The sequence below is a fragment of the Cynoglossus semilaevis genome, chromosome 10 (genome assembly GCF_000523025.1).
Source record: "Cynoglossus semilaevis isolate Cse_v1.0 chromosome 10, Cse_v1.0, whole genome shotgun sequence".
Taxonomy (NCBI): domain Eukaryota; kingdom Metazoa; phylum Chordata; class Actinopteri; order Pleuronectiformes; family Cynoglossidae; genus Cynoglossus; species Cynoglossus semilaevis.
Window position 1 is genome coordinate 7,841,418 of NC_024316.1, and position 12,043 is coordinate 7,853,460.

General features: G+C 39.1%; 3 protein-coding genes across 6 annotated transcripts; all 3 read right to left on the reverse strand.

Annotated features, from left to right (window-relative positions):
* Positions 1 to 410: 410 nt before the first annotated feature.
* On the reverse strand, positions 411 to 5,240 carry lrif1 (ligand dependent nuclear receptor interacting factor 1). 4 transcript variants are annotated; one of them, XM_025059254.1, is made up of 5 exons: positions 4,990 to 5,240; positions 4,364 to 4,547; positions 3,830 to 3,959; positions 1,682 to 3,014; positions 411 to 1,549 (listed from the first exon to the last, which is right to left on the reverse strand). In XM_025059254.1, exons 3-5 carry the CDS (start codon positions 3,871 to 3,873, stop codon positions 1,016 to 1,018), a joined length of 1,911 nt encoding a protein of 636 aa, XP_024915022.1. In that variant the 5' UTR covers positions 3,874 to 3,959; positions 4,364 to 4,547; positions 4,990 to 5,240; the 3' UTR covers positions 411 to 1,015. The 4 variants fall into 4 exon arrangements, with proteins under 4 accessions (XP_024915022.1, XP_024915021.1, XP_024915020.1 ...); XM_025059253.1 differs by having other exon boundaries at positions 4,975 to 5,240; XM_025059252.1 differs by lacking the exon at positions 4,364 to 4,547 and having other exon boundaries at positions 4,975 to 5,240.
* Positions 5,241 to 5,371: 131 nt separating this feature from the next.
* Positions 5,372 to 9,260, reverse strand: renbp (renin binding protein). The gene is made up of 11 exons (XM_008318563.3): positions 9,125 to 9,260; positions 7,927 to 8,036; positions 7,756 to 7,831; positions 7,612 to 7,687; positions 7,323 to 7,501; positions 6,993 to 7,220; positions 6,818 to 6,899; positions 6,515 to 6,690; positions 6,269 to 6,400; positions 5,784 to 5,871; positions 5,372 to 5,678 (listed from the first exon to the last, which is right to left on the reverse strand). Exons 2-11 carry the CDS (start codon positions 8,025 to 8,027, stop codon positions 5,605 to 5,607), a joined length of 1,212 nt encoding a protein of 403 aa, XP_008316785.1. The 5' UTR covers positions 8,028 to 8,036; positions 9,125 to 9,260; the 3' UTR covers positions 5,372 to 5,604.
* A 162-nt stretch (positions 9,261 to 9,422) lies between these two features.
* Positions 9,423 to 11,772, reverse strand: LOC103384894 (uncharacterized). The gene is made up of 4 exons (XM_008318586.3): positions 11,540 to 11,772; positions 11,417 to 11,443; positions 10,564 to 10,755; positions 9,423 to 10,231 (listed from the first exon to the last, which is right to left on the reverse strand). The coding sequence occupies exons 1-4, from the start codon at positions 11,601 to 11,603 to the stop codon at positions 9,783 to 9,785; spliced, it is 732 nt and encodes a 243-aa protein (XP_008316808.1). The 5' UTR covers positions 11,604 to 11,772; the 3' UTR covers positions 9,423 to 9,782.
* Between the last annotated feature and the right edge of the window lie 271 nt (positions 11,773 to 12,043).

Here is a 12,043-nt window from a genome sequence, read left to right on the forward strand (position 1 = left end):
AACACTTCACTTAAAAAATATTATAGACATACGGTAGCCCTATATAAACTGTCAAAATGTTCACTAATGTAAAACCTTGATGAACCAACACGGCCACTACGACACATATACAATTAAAATAAAATTGAATGGAAACTACTTCTAACATAAAATGAGTGTTCTCATAGGAACACATGTACAAGAATATAATAAAATCTTGTTTCTGTCAATAGAAATTAATGCAAAATAATGTGTAGTGCAAATAAAAAAGTAAGACGTTGATTTCTAAGAATCATGAGCAATTGAGCCCATCACAGAATGGCATGTTTAAAGTGTCAGTGTTAGTGCAGTAAAAAGGAAAAAACAAAGAAACATAAAATCCAGCATGTCTAGACTGGACTGGGATACACACAGAGGCAGACACAACTTTATAACCAATTATATAATAATTTATTTCTTTTAAAGTGATATTACAAAATACATAACTAAATGTGCCATTAGTAAAATGTTAACTAATGTATCTTTTCACCGGCTCATCAAAAGGCCGTATACAGTATATATAGACACAGACAAACATCTCACTACATTCACATTGATATCTATGGTTGGTTTGCAGTGTCCAACTAACCTGTTCCCCAATCTTCATGATTTGGACTAACCATCACTCTGCAGTTTTACACGCTTAACAGATAAAAAAGTAGAAAAATAACCAGAATCTTTTTTTTGAATTTCCATACCATAATACTCCTTTTTTATTTGATTATCTGTTCTGTAAATGTTTAATAAAATGTATTAGCAGCAGGTCAGAGGATGTTGGCTGAGAAGGTGGAGCCTCGACAACACTCCAGACACATTCATTCACAGGGTTACCAAAACCAGAGCTGATCTAAGGTATTGGACATAACAGTGTCCAACCAATGTCATCAAAAAACAGACAGACAGAAACAAACTGAATGTTTTTCAACTGTGGAGGGAACCCAATCACCCAAAAGGACACTGTTTTGGGTGGCAGCTTTTTTTCATGTGCCTGTATTTTTCACTTTTTCATCTGAATCTTTACGTCTGGCATTTCAGCTCCAGGCACGCAGCACCGACACATGGTACGTTTTCGTGTCCTTCCCATTCTCCTGGTGTTTGTGTTTTTTGTCTTTCCCAGAGCTGTGTCTGCATCGATGAAGTCCTCATCTATTGGTTCGAGATAGTTGATCGCTGCTGCGCTTTCGACGTCCAACATTTGTCCAGTGTGTGCACCTGAATGGCATTTCTCTGCTGAATCAGAACGACGACTTGAGTTCAGATTGAAAACAGCGTACTGAAATGGTATCCCATCTGCTGCATGACCATCCTGAGTAAGTCGGGTTACAGATCTACAGCGGTTTTCTTCTTGGTTTTTACAGGAATCATATAGGACTTTATGATTCTTCCGTAAACTGACGGAGCCATTCTTCAGTGGCACTGGAGGAACAGCGCTAGCTAAGGCGTTATCAATCCTCTGCAGGCGAACCTTCACCTCGGCTGTGATCCCAAACACTTGCATCAGGTGGCGATCTGCAGTTGCATGCTCTTCGCACTGCAAGTCAAAGACATTCACTACATTAAAAAGAGCAAGCTGAGAGTAGAATCAAAACAGTAAAATATCTCAACACCAAAGCTAAAAGACAAATACAAGTAATAATCACAATGAAAATCTAATGTTCTTTACCATGTCCTCTTGGTTTGAGAACGTTGCTCTGCTGTCAACGCTGCTTTTTCTCCCGTGTTTGTCAGACGACCTCTCCTGACTCTTCACAGTAACGTCCTTGGTTATGGTTATCACAGTGGAATCACAAACACCTGGGTCATTTTCATTTGTTTCTACCATGCTGTGGGGTCTTTTGCTCCCTGTTTTACAATTAGGAAGTCCTTTATCCATCCCACAATGGGAAAATTTACCAGCAGGGTCAACACCACCTGTACTCTCCGCCCTTGTTGCCGTGTCCATGTGGCTTGTGCCTGAATTACACAAGTTGTGTATGGACTTATCCTCAGCTTTTGGAGGAATATATGACACAAATATCACGCAGTCATCCTCCTGATGGGAAACAGTTGCCACACTGCCTGCTGCTGGTTGTGGTGAAGTATCCTGAGCCTCGTCATTGCACAGATCAATCACTTCATCACACTTAGCCGGAATAATTATTTTGGGTGGCGTTTGCGTTTGTTTTACAGACGTTTCAGTGCTTTTCTGAACACTGCTTTTTTTGCCAACAAAAAACACCTTCCCGTTGCACATGACCAAGGCGTTATCCTGGTCTGGTTTGCCTTTGTCCGGACACAAAGCATCTCTATTTGTGATGCCACTCTGCTGCTGAGCAGCTCGTTCTCTTTCTTTTACAGTGTGAACAATCTGTGATATAACAGATGAATTGAGGTGGTTTTGACTCAGAGCCATCTCATTGCCTTCTTCAATCACCCACTGTACTGGACCGTGGGGTCTGTCTGGAGCTTTGGGAACCAGTTTCAGAAATGATTTTGATACATTTGCAACTGGAGTCTTAGCTGCCATTTTGAATGCATGATGTTTTGAATCATGTAATGAAGGGACATCTTTGTTAACAGTTGTGACAGGTGACACACAGACAACTTTGTGTTCGCCTGGCTCAGGACAGATGTTGGCTGAGGGATTAAAAAGTTGATTTTTGATAGTTACAGGAAGTTTGGAAGCTGGTAGTGTTTGGACTTTGGCATTTGGTGGAATCTGAAGGCATTGGCCTTTGGGTAAAGCTGGAGATTTCACCGTCACTTGGAGATGGCATGAGTTTTTTAAAAGATTCTGACAATTAGTTGGAGGTGTCCTTACTTCTTTGGGCAAAGCGTTCACACAGGAAAGCAGTTTAGTAAAAGTTTGCTGACTGGTCAAAGAATTTGTCACAGTATTCATCTGTTGAGGTTTCAGAAGTTTGTGTATATTGACTGCTTCCACAGGAACAAGTTTCAGGGTGTTTTTTCCACTGGCGTCAACAACAGGCAGTGCATAGTAGAAAGGACTAGGTAAACTGAAATAAATAAAAACAACAAATAAAATTCACAATACATGTGGTGGCAAATTTTGATTTTGTTTAGTAATGCAATCAATAACATGCAGCTTTGTCCATTACATCCCAGAGCATAAGGTAAACACACATTTTGCTGGACGATATATTGACCCATAAATTATCAACAAACTATTTTATTGTTTGAGACCAAATTAACCACTGATCTTATGATAACATATTATAATAAAAGCACACCGTACTGTTCTGGAGAGCACTGTAACAGTGTAAATCTGAATGAAAAATAAAGACAACTGTCAATATGCTTGGAGCCAGGGGTTAGAGTACAAATTAGTTTAGTACTTTTATTAATAGTCTACATAAGATATACATAACTATAGTTTTGTTTATGGCAGCGGTGGATTAGTGGTTAAGGAACTGGACTTAGGTTCGGAAGGTTTCAGGTTTGAGTCCACCAGCTGCCAAGTTACCACTGAGGTGCTCTGTCATGGCACTGTCCCCACACACTGCTCCCCGGGCGCTTAAAGCTGCCCACTGTTCACTTTGGTGATGCGTTAAAAACAGAGGTCACATATGGTTGTGTGCAGTGGTGTGCTGTGTCACAATGACACACAGTAGTTCACTTTCCTTTATAGTTCTGCTTACAGTTAAGTTATTTTAAGTACTCAGACCAACTGTCATTGCATTACTGCTATTCACTGTAGAGAAGTTGTATAGAATGAAAAGAACTAAATGTGTCCATTAATCATATGAATTCAATTTGATCTTTACTCAGATGGAGTCTGATTTTTAGTCAAAACGTAAGAATTAAAACGCACCATTTCTGGATGTTTCCAGTTTGTTTTAATTTCTTGGTCTCCATCGCCGGTGTAGAAGCTTCCAGAGTAGACAACTTGAAAGTCACTGCCCATCCAGGTTTTGCTTTGTCAGACAGCTCAGCTGACCTTCCTGAACACCAACAAACAGTTTGTAGTAAGTATGGGAACACACAGGCATGGTTTTAAAACATTTTTTTGCTATACTGTGTAAGCTGCAACTTATAAACACATCCAGTAACAATAGATTGGTTGAAAAACAAATACTTCTCAACAAATATAACAAAATTACCAGAAATTTGTACACACTGTTTGGCAAATTCCGAACAGGACTATGCTTCCCTGTTTTATCCTCCAAGCTAGCCTTAGGCAGATTTGTTTGGTTTACGCGAAAACTAATGTTAGTTTATTCCAGTAAGTTGGATTGTCGTTTACTGAACTGACCAAGTTTTAAAGACAACGTGAAACTATCTAATACAACAAAACATTGACCTTTGACAATATCAACGATTTCGTTGCAGCAGCTTTCGACCTCACCTATGGTGCTCAAAAGCAACGTCCATCTATTGAAAAAGAGAAACCGGAGTTGCACAGCTGGTTACAAGTCCATCGAAACCCTTAAAGCGTAACTTCTGTTTAACTTCTTTTTTTTCTATTTCCGGGGGGGGGTCGTCATCGACACTTTTTGGAGTTTTGGTCTCCCATGTTTCCGACTGAAGGACTAGGAAAAGGACAAAAAAGCAAAATGCTAACTGGGTCAAGCGTAGAAAAGCATCTGTTGGTTCTTTGTCCATACACGTCAATTTTAATGAGTATAGTCGATTCCAATTCGTTTTAGATTTGGGCAACTGCTCTCCAAGAAACCATGAGCATTAGGAATTCCATCCCCCACGAATGGCCTCTACGTTTTTCTACTTCCGGTTCAAGTGTTACTGTAACTGAACCTCTGTAACGTCATTCAGAATGAAGCCAACGCCAAAGCGATGAAACGGATACATCCTTGATAATCACACGCTTAAACTACAAACATATCCCAAGTCGCAACACGCCAGCGACAGCCCGCGAAATACAAAAATATCAACTTAGCTATGGCTGGATTCGATAGCCGGCTAGCGCTATGCAATTAAACTGCAAAGAAAATGATTTACTTGACGGTCCCACACCAACACATATCTCCATTTTCTTGGCCACAGGTCCTTCGCTTCCAAGATACAACTCTGGGTTGGGTTGATCATTCGTGAACGTTCTGCTATCCACTGTAAGCGTCTACTTGCTGATATCGGGTGCATAGCATAGTGCGGGACACGAACGACTTCTCTTTGTGATCTTGTGTGTTAAGCACTCATTTGATCAAATAATACGATCAACAAATACACAAGTTCAACCTAAACTCGTCTTGCCGCCTAGACGCTGGGTTTCTTCTTCGGAGTAAGACGATTTGCTCCTTGGTGCATGACCGCCTTCTACTGCTCTGGAGTATTTTAAGTACCAAACTGATTTATGAATCTTAAATAAATACAGTACAAAGCAAATAACTTCAGTTCATTTACTCAAATATAACATTTAATAATCAGCAGCAATAATATATCAAATTACAACTCAATATAATGCCCTGTGATCTGAGGTCGTTTTCTTTGTTTAATAAAAAAACAACTTTAAAATGATGAATAATTGAAACATAAGAAAATTATGGTAGATTATTTAATGATTATAAAGTGGTTTAGAAATCAGAACCCTGATATTAATGTAGTAAATGTGTTGTCAAGTAAACTGCTGGTTCAACTGCTGCTCCCCAGCAGATCATCCAGAATTCTCTCACACATGTAAAGACAGCGAGGAACATGGAAGAACCCTAAAGAAGAAAGAGGAACAGAAACATATGGCCGAACATTTAATGTGATTAGAAAAATTACATTTTCTCAATTTAGTTCGGTCTATAGCTCCAAAATGTTCTTACCTTTAAAAGGGCCTCCCTTAAAATCCATTGCCACTTTTCCGTCTTGTGACAAGTATCCAAACCACTCACCATTCTTGACATCAGGAAACTGCAATAAAGAATAAAAAAAACACATATACGCATCTAAGAAATTGTAGCATATTTTAAAATTATGTTAAAAATGATTCAAACAATGTTAAAGTCATATTCTAAGTGGCAATGTTTTCACAGTTAAATTAAAAATGTCTGGCCTTATATATAAATAAATATAAATATTTTTACGTCATTTAAACTGGCCTTATATATAAATAAATATAAATTTTTTACGTCATTTAAAAAAAACATAATTCTTTGTCTAACTTTTAGCAATTTATTCACCATTAGATACTAATGCTAAATTATTTTTCAGTCTTTAAGTGACTACTTGCCAGGCAAGTGAATAATATTTTAATAATATACATATGTTGAAATAATTGTGTAATTTGGGTACAGCTGGATTTACTCACATGGCTAAAGGTATATTCATATATTTGAAAAAATCTGTCCAGCAGTTCAGGTTTCTTGGTTTGACTGTAGGCCATGAGAAAAGCGATGAGAGCTTCACAGTGAGGCCACCACAGCTTCATATTCCACTCCAACTGATGAAATACACAAGAAAAAAACAGTGATTAACCAAACAGCAACCATATCTGCACTGCACACTAAATGATCAACCACTGAATGAAGGTTCTGTCATGTTTGAACTGATTCACTTGTGTGGGACAGTGACCATCCACATCCAGGAAGTAGAATAGGCCACCATGCTCTTGATCCCAACCACATTGATAAGGCAGCTCCACAAATTTGTCAATGGCCGCTCTCTGAAGCTCCTTGTCCTCCCTCTGCGCACTGCACTGAAGCAGGAACCAGCCTGCTTCCAGTGCATGGCCTGAGTCAGCATTAATGGGTCACATGTAAGAAAGGCCATGCAGGACAGAAAAATGTTGGAGTAAGCATTTTAACCTCTCGTTGCTTTTTGTGATTATCCGGATGACTGCAGGAAGACCAGTGTTTACCTGGGTTCTGCAGTCGGCCTTGGCAACCAGGTAACTCTGCTCCATCAGGTGACACGTTCTCTAAAATGGCCGTGCCATTTCTCTGCAACAAGATAGGTCTCACATAGGTCATTGACTGTGATATTATAACAAAGAGAAATACCAAAATAAAAAAATAATAAAAGCAGGTCCATACCTGTATGTGCTGTAGAACCTGTTGGACACACCAGCTGCTCAACTCTTTGTATTTCTCAACCACCTCCTGATCCCGTCCCTCAGTCAGCTGCTGCACCAGACACAATAGCATCATGGGAACTGCCATACTATTGGTGGGAACATCCCCAAGAAGCTGTGGTCGACCCAAGCCAGACCCATCCACTCGAACCCAGTATATGAGCTGCTCCATCACCTGCTCAGCCTCCAGCTAGAAATAAAAAAGAGCACCAAATGTATTTTATAAAACAATAAATCCTAAATGATTACATGACCTGCTAGAGACCTCCACTTGGTTTATTTTCGGTCATACCTGCATGTCCTTGTCCCCGGTGACTCTCCCCAATTCATCCATGGCCATGACGTAGAAACACTCGCTGAAGATGGTCCTCTGTACTTTTACAGCTTTACCATCTTTGGTTAAACAGAAGGCACATTTCCATTGGCCGTTGCTAGTGGAGACGCGTGCAAACTTTCTGAGGAACTCCCCTCCTAACACAGAAACACAGGAGCACGTTGTGACTTGAGATATTCATTTCTTTGTCTTACACTGAAACGAACCAGATCAGACTCAACAAGATGTGCTTGAATTGAATACAAACCAGCCTTAGCTGCTTCAAGTATTTCAGGTTTGTGGAATCGATCAACGGTTCGATACAGGCGACTGTACATCCACACCTGTGAAGACAAAACCTTTGGAGTCTTCCAGGTCTACTGAGTGTCAATGTCTACTTCACCAGACCTACCTGTCTGCCCTGCAGCCACACGTACTTGAGCTCATCGAAAATCTTCCCGTCTTTCCCAATACAAGTGAAGTAGCCCCTGAGAAAGGAAGAGGAGACTGAAGTTCACTACCATAGTATAGACTGCACACCTGGAATCAACAGAAGCTTTGGCATCCATTTGTTATTCAATACCCATGTTCTTTGTCATGAGAGTATTTGAGCCAGAAGTCTACTACAGTATCCAGTTCTTTGGAAATCCGTTCTCGAACCTCCTGCAGCATCACTGTAGACATTTTTCTATTCTGGAAAAAAAACAAGACAACCCTCAGCTATTTGGACTGAAAGTAGTGTGCATTTGAATAGGTACAAACTGACATGGTAGTTGACAATATCAGTAACACCACATAACAAATACCTTCAGGGTAAGGTGTCTGATTCTAATGTCTAACACATGTGAAAACAGGTCTCTCAGGTCTCAAACACCTTGGAGAAATGTACCTTTTTAACTATATGTTTGACAAGTGCCGAGCTGTGGGACTCTATCTGACCAGTTTGTTAAAACAAGGAACAAACACCAGGTCTGAACTGAAGCTACAGTTATTGAAAACTGCAACAGGTTTTCTGGCAGTCGTCACCTTCTACATTCGTTGTTTTTGTGTAAGTTATTCAATAAGGTTAAGTAAGAACTCCAAACAGAGCTTTTTAAGCAGCTCAGCACTTTTCCAGCGACTGCAAAAATAATTAGTGGAAAACAGCAATGGAAATACGGTTAGCAGGACATCAAAAACCCTTGTACTTTTGTCCTACAAGAAGTAGATGTAAAAAAAATTGAAATTTCTAGAAGAAACTTTTGCCTTACACAAAACATATATGTCCATGAAAACCATCCATAACAGATAATAACACTAGGGAACCACAAAAGTATTATACCGGGAAATTTATTTAAATCCGAGAAAGAAGTCTCATTTATTTTATTTATTCTCATTTTATTCCTTTATTTTCCGTTTCGTTTTTCAATTCCAAACACAGAAACTGTTACTCTGCGCAGCTTTTTGACCGGAAAACCCAACCAGGAACTGACAGATGTTTATCTTTTTGCTGACTTGACAATCTGCCTTGGAGGAAAGCAACACTTATTAATTTAATTTAAAAGACGCACTTTCTGAGCCAACACTTTGACACAACGTGAGACATGTTGTGAATATTAAATAGAAACAAAACAAAGCGCCGTCAGTGTTCGCTACAACAGCAGCATGTTTAAACGTGTTTATATAATATCTAGTAGTTGTTTTCTTCCAGCAGCAGTAGCAAGGTCTCTCACCCCCGCCTCCCCTCACCCTCACACACAGACAAACACACAGTCACACTGGGCGACCCCCGACCCACCCACCTGCAGAAGCGTCCACAGCCGATGTCCAGAGTCGTCACCTCCCTCAGTGTAGTGGGGCTTCACCGCTCAGCTGCTGTGTTAGTCTGTGCAGCGGTCACATGACGTCTGAACTCCTCCTTTGGAAAAACAAGGAAGTGATCCACGAGCTGGTGATGGAGCCTGCGTTTAAAGAGTTGCAGGTTTGAATCCTTGGCGACAACAGTGTTTCTGCGTCCTCTAATGATAGGTTGAAAACTTCACTACAGAGGGAAGATGTTGCTGTGTGTGTTTGTGAAATGACAACGTAACACATGCAAAATTATTATGAACAAAATATTTTATTTGGATATAATCAGAATTTGCAGTACTATTTACACGTGACAAACTAAAATACACAATGAAGTTAAAACAATGCAGATGATAAACATAATTTAATAAGGAAACCAGACTTGCATAGTGCAACAAAAAGAATAAATTCAATATTATTCCAGGGTCATTATATCAACAGTCACATGCAACAGACATGATGTTAAAATCAAGCAATAATAACATACTTTATTGACCATTAAAGTTCAGTCATATTCAAAGACAACTATCGTCTCATGCTGAAGCCGCAGGAACAGGTTGAAACAAGCTCAGCTGTTTCCAAAAGTGGTTCACACAGTCATAATTAGCTGCATCAAAAAAGGTGATTTGTTATCATATTCATTATTCCCATGCAGCCATACAAGCAAGCCATGATCAGTAGTGCGTTTCCTGCAAAGACATATATCATGGTGGTGGCCCAGAAAGCGAGCAGATACAGAGTTTTATCACAGTAGGCCTTTGTAGCCTCAGCCTGATCAGCTGCAGGTTCCTGCTGCTCTTTGTCCACGTCACTACTGGTCGTTGGAGTTGGAATAAGGTTCTTCCAGGTCTGGTTTCCACTCATCGTCTCAGTCTGGTTATGGTTTGGAAAGGTCCGATTTAGATGATCGTGGTCTTGGGTTTGAAGATTGTGGTTGTGTTTGTGCAGAGCCTGTGTCCAGCTGCTGTTAGGAGCAGTGTATGCACCGCTGATGGATTTGTCTGGATCGGTGATGTTCTTCTCATAACTGGGTGGGTATATAGAATAGATATAGTAACTCCCTGGAGAGGAACAGAGACAGAGTTAGAGGAATCACCATGATACAGTTCACAGTCATTTTTAAAGCTTTCTGCTGTTGACACCCTGCAACCCTGTATATCATATGTTATGGGGATCATTTTAGATTATTTAGTACCCATCTGTGTATTTGAAATACAGAGGAGCCTAGTATAGTATACTACAATATAGTACTATACAGTACAGTATAATACAAGTATAATACTGTATACTTTACTGTAGGGCAATGTAGTGTAGTTTGAGCTCACATTTGTCTTTTACTACAGACAACTACAGTGTCAACAACCGATCTGAGGAACTGTAAGTTTGTAGTTACCAACGAGGAACCAGATGAAAGTCAACAGAATCAGGGTGAGGACACAGCACGTCCAGATTAATCCTTGGGCTGCTGGGCAGAGGAGTTTTGGCAGAACAACCAGGCCCATCAGCAGCAGTGCTATTATCCCACACACCATCACATACACTGGGATCAGTGGTGCTGCAGGGCACTCATTTAGATGCAGTGCACCTGTGAGCAAAGGAGCGCATAAGTGTGAAGCGAATGGACACTTTTAAGTAACATCATTTAAATTTGATGTACTCCCACAAAATATTATAAAACACACATTTAAAAGGCCGGACAACTTTCTATTGAGATTCAAAGCACAAACTAACAATCTGATGTAAACTGACCTGATTAGTTTTACCGTAGAAGTAACATTATTAAAATAAAAATAATCAACACAGAGATTGAATATTATAATCATGATTTATTTTTTAAAAATAGTTTAAATATAATCAACTACGCTCAAGTGTTTCATTTGCTAGTTTATCAGAAAAGTCTAAGACAATAAATACACAAGGTTGTACAGTACAATACACTGCAGTACATCATAGTGACATTTGTTTTTCAACATTTCACATTGAAAGCAGTGTAGTACTTTATGTTATACAGTATTATCCTATAGTATGCTACATTTTACCATGCTACTTTATGAAATGCTATTTCTTTAACATAGTAATAATAAATAACAACATAATTACATTTTATGCAAATGTATAATATAATATAATATAATATAATATAATATAATATAATATAATATAATATAATGTTTAAATGTCTTTTAACAACAATGTCCAAATGTTGAAAACACGTTATTACAATTAAGTATTTTTGTCAAACTTACCAAGAGTGATCTCTGCCATTGGGAAAGCTGTAACATGAAAGAAGAAGTTAAAAAAAAAAAAACACATGCAATTTATTTGTATTCAAATCGTCACCTTCTTCTCTCCTCTCAGCATGTACTCACCAATAATTAGAATAGTTCCAAAGACGAAGCTGCAGACACAGCTGGTACTAATTTTTAAGGCCATTCTGACCAACAATTACAAAAAAGGATGTACAGTAGCTGCACAGTGAACTGTAAACTCAATTATTTTTTTTAAATAAATAAACAATTTGAAGTGTGTTTAAAAGAAGAGGTCCCGGTTAGAAAGTCCATCAACGTCCGTCTCCCTCTGGGTCTGTGAAGACAGACGAGTGTCAGTTTGGGACGTTAGTCAATTAGAACATGTCTCAACCTTTGATGGTAAAATTCATTGCAACACCTCAGCAGCTCAGTAGGACCCATGAAAGTAAGGAGTTTCCCTGGTTGAGTCAATATCACAGTATTACAGCAGTGACTCTACCACCACAGCTAGTCATACAAATTCATTATACACAGAGTAGGTCAAAGTAATACAGTGTGTAAGGAGATGAGGGGCGTGTTTTAAATATTTGATAATGCAAAAAAAATGAACGAGGCACAAACGTT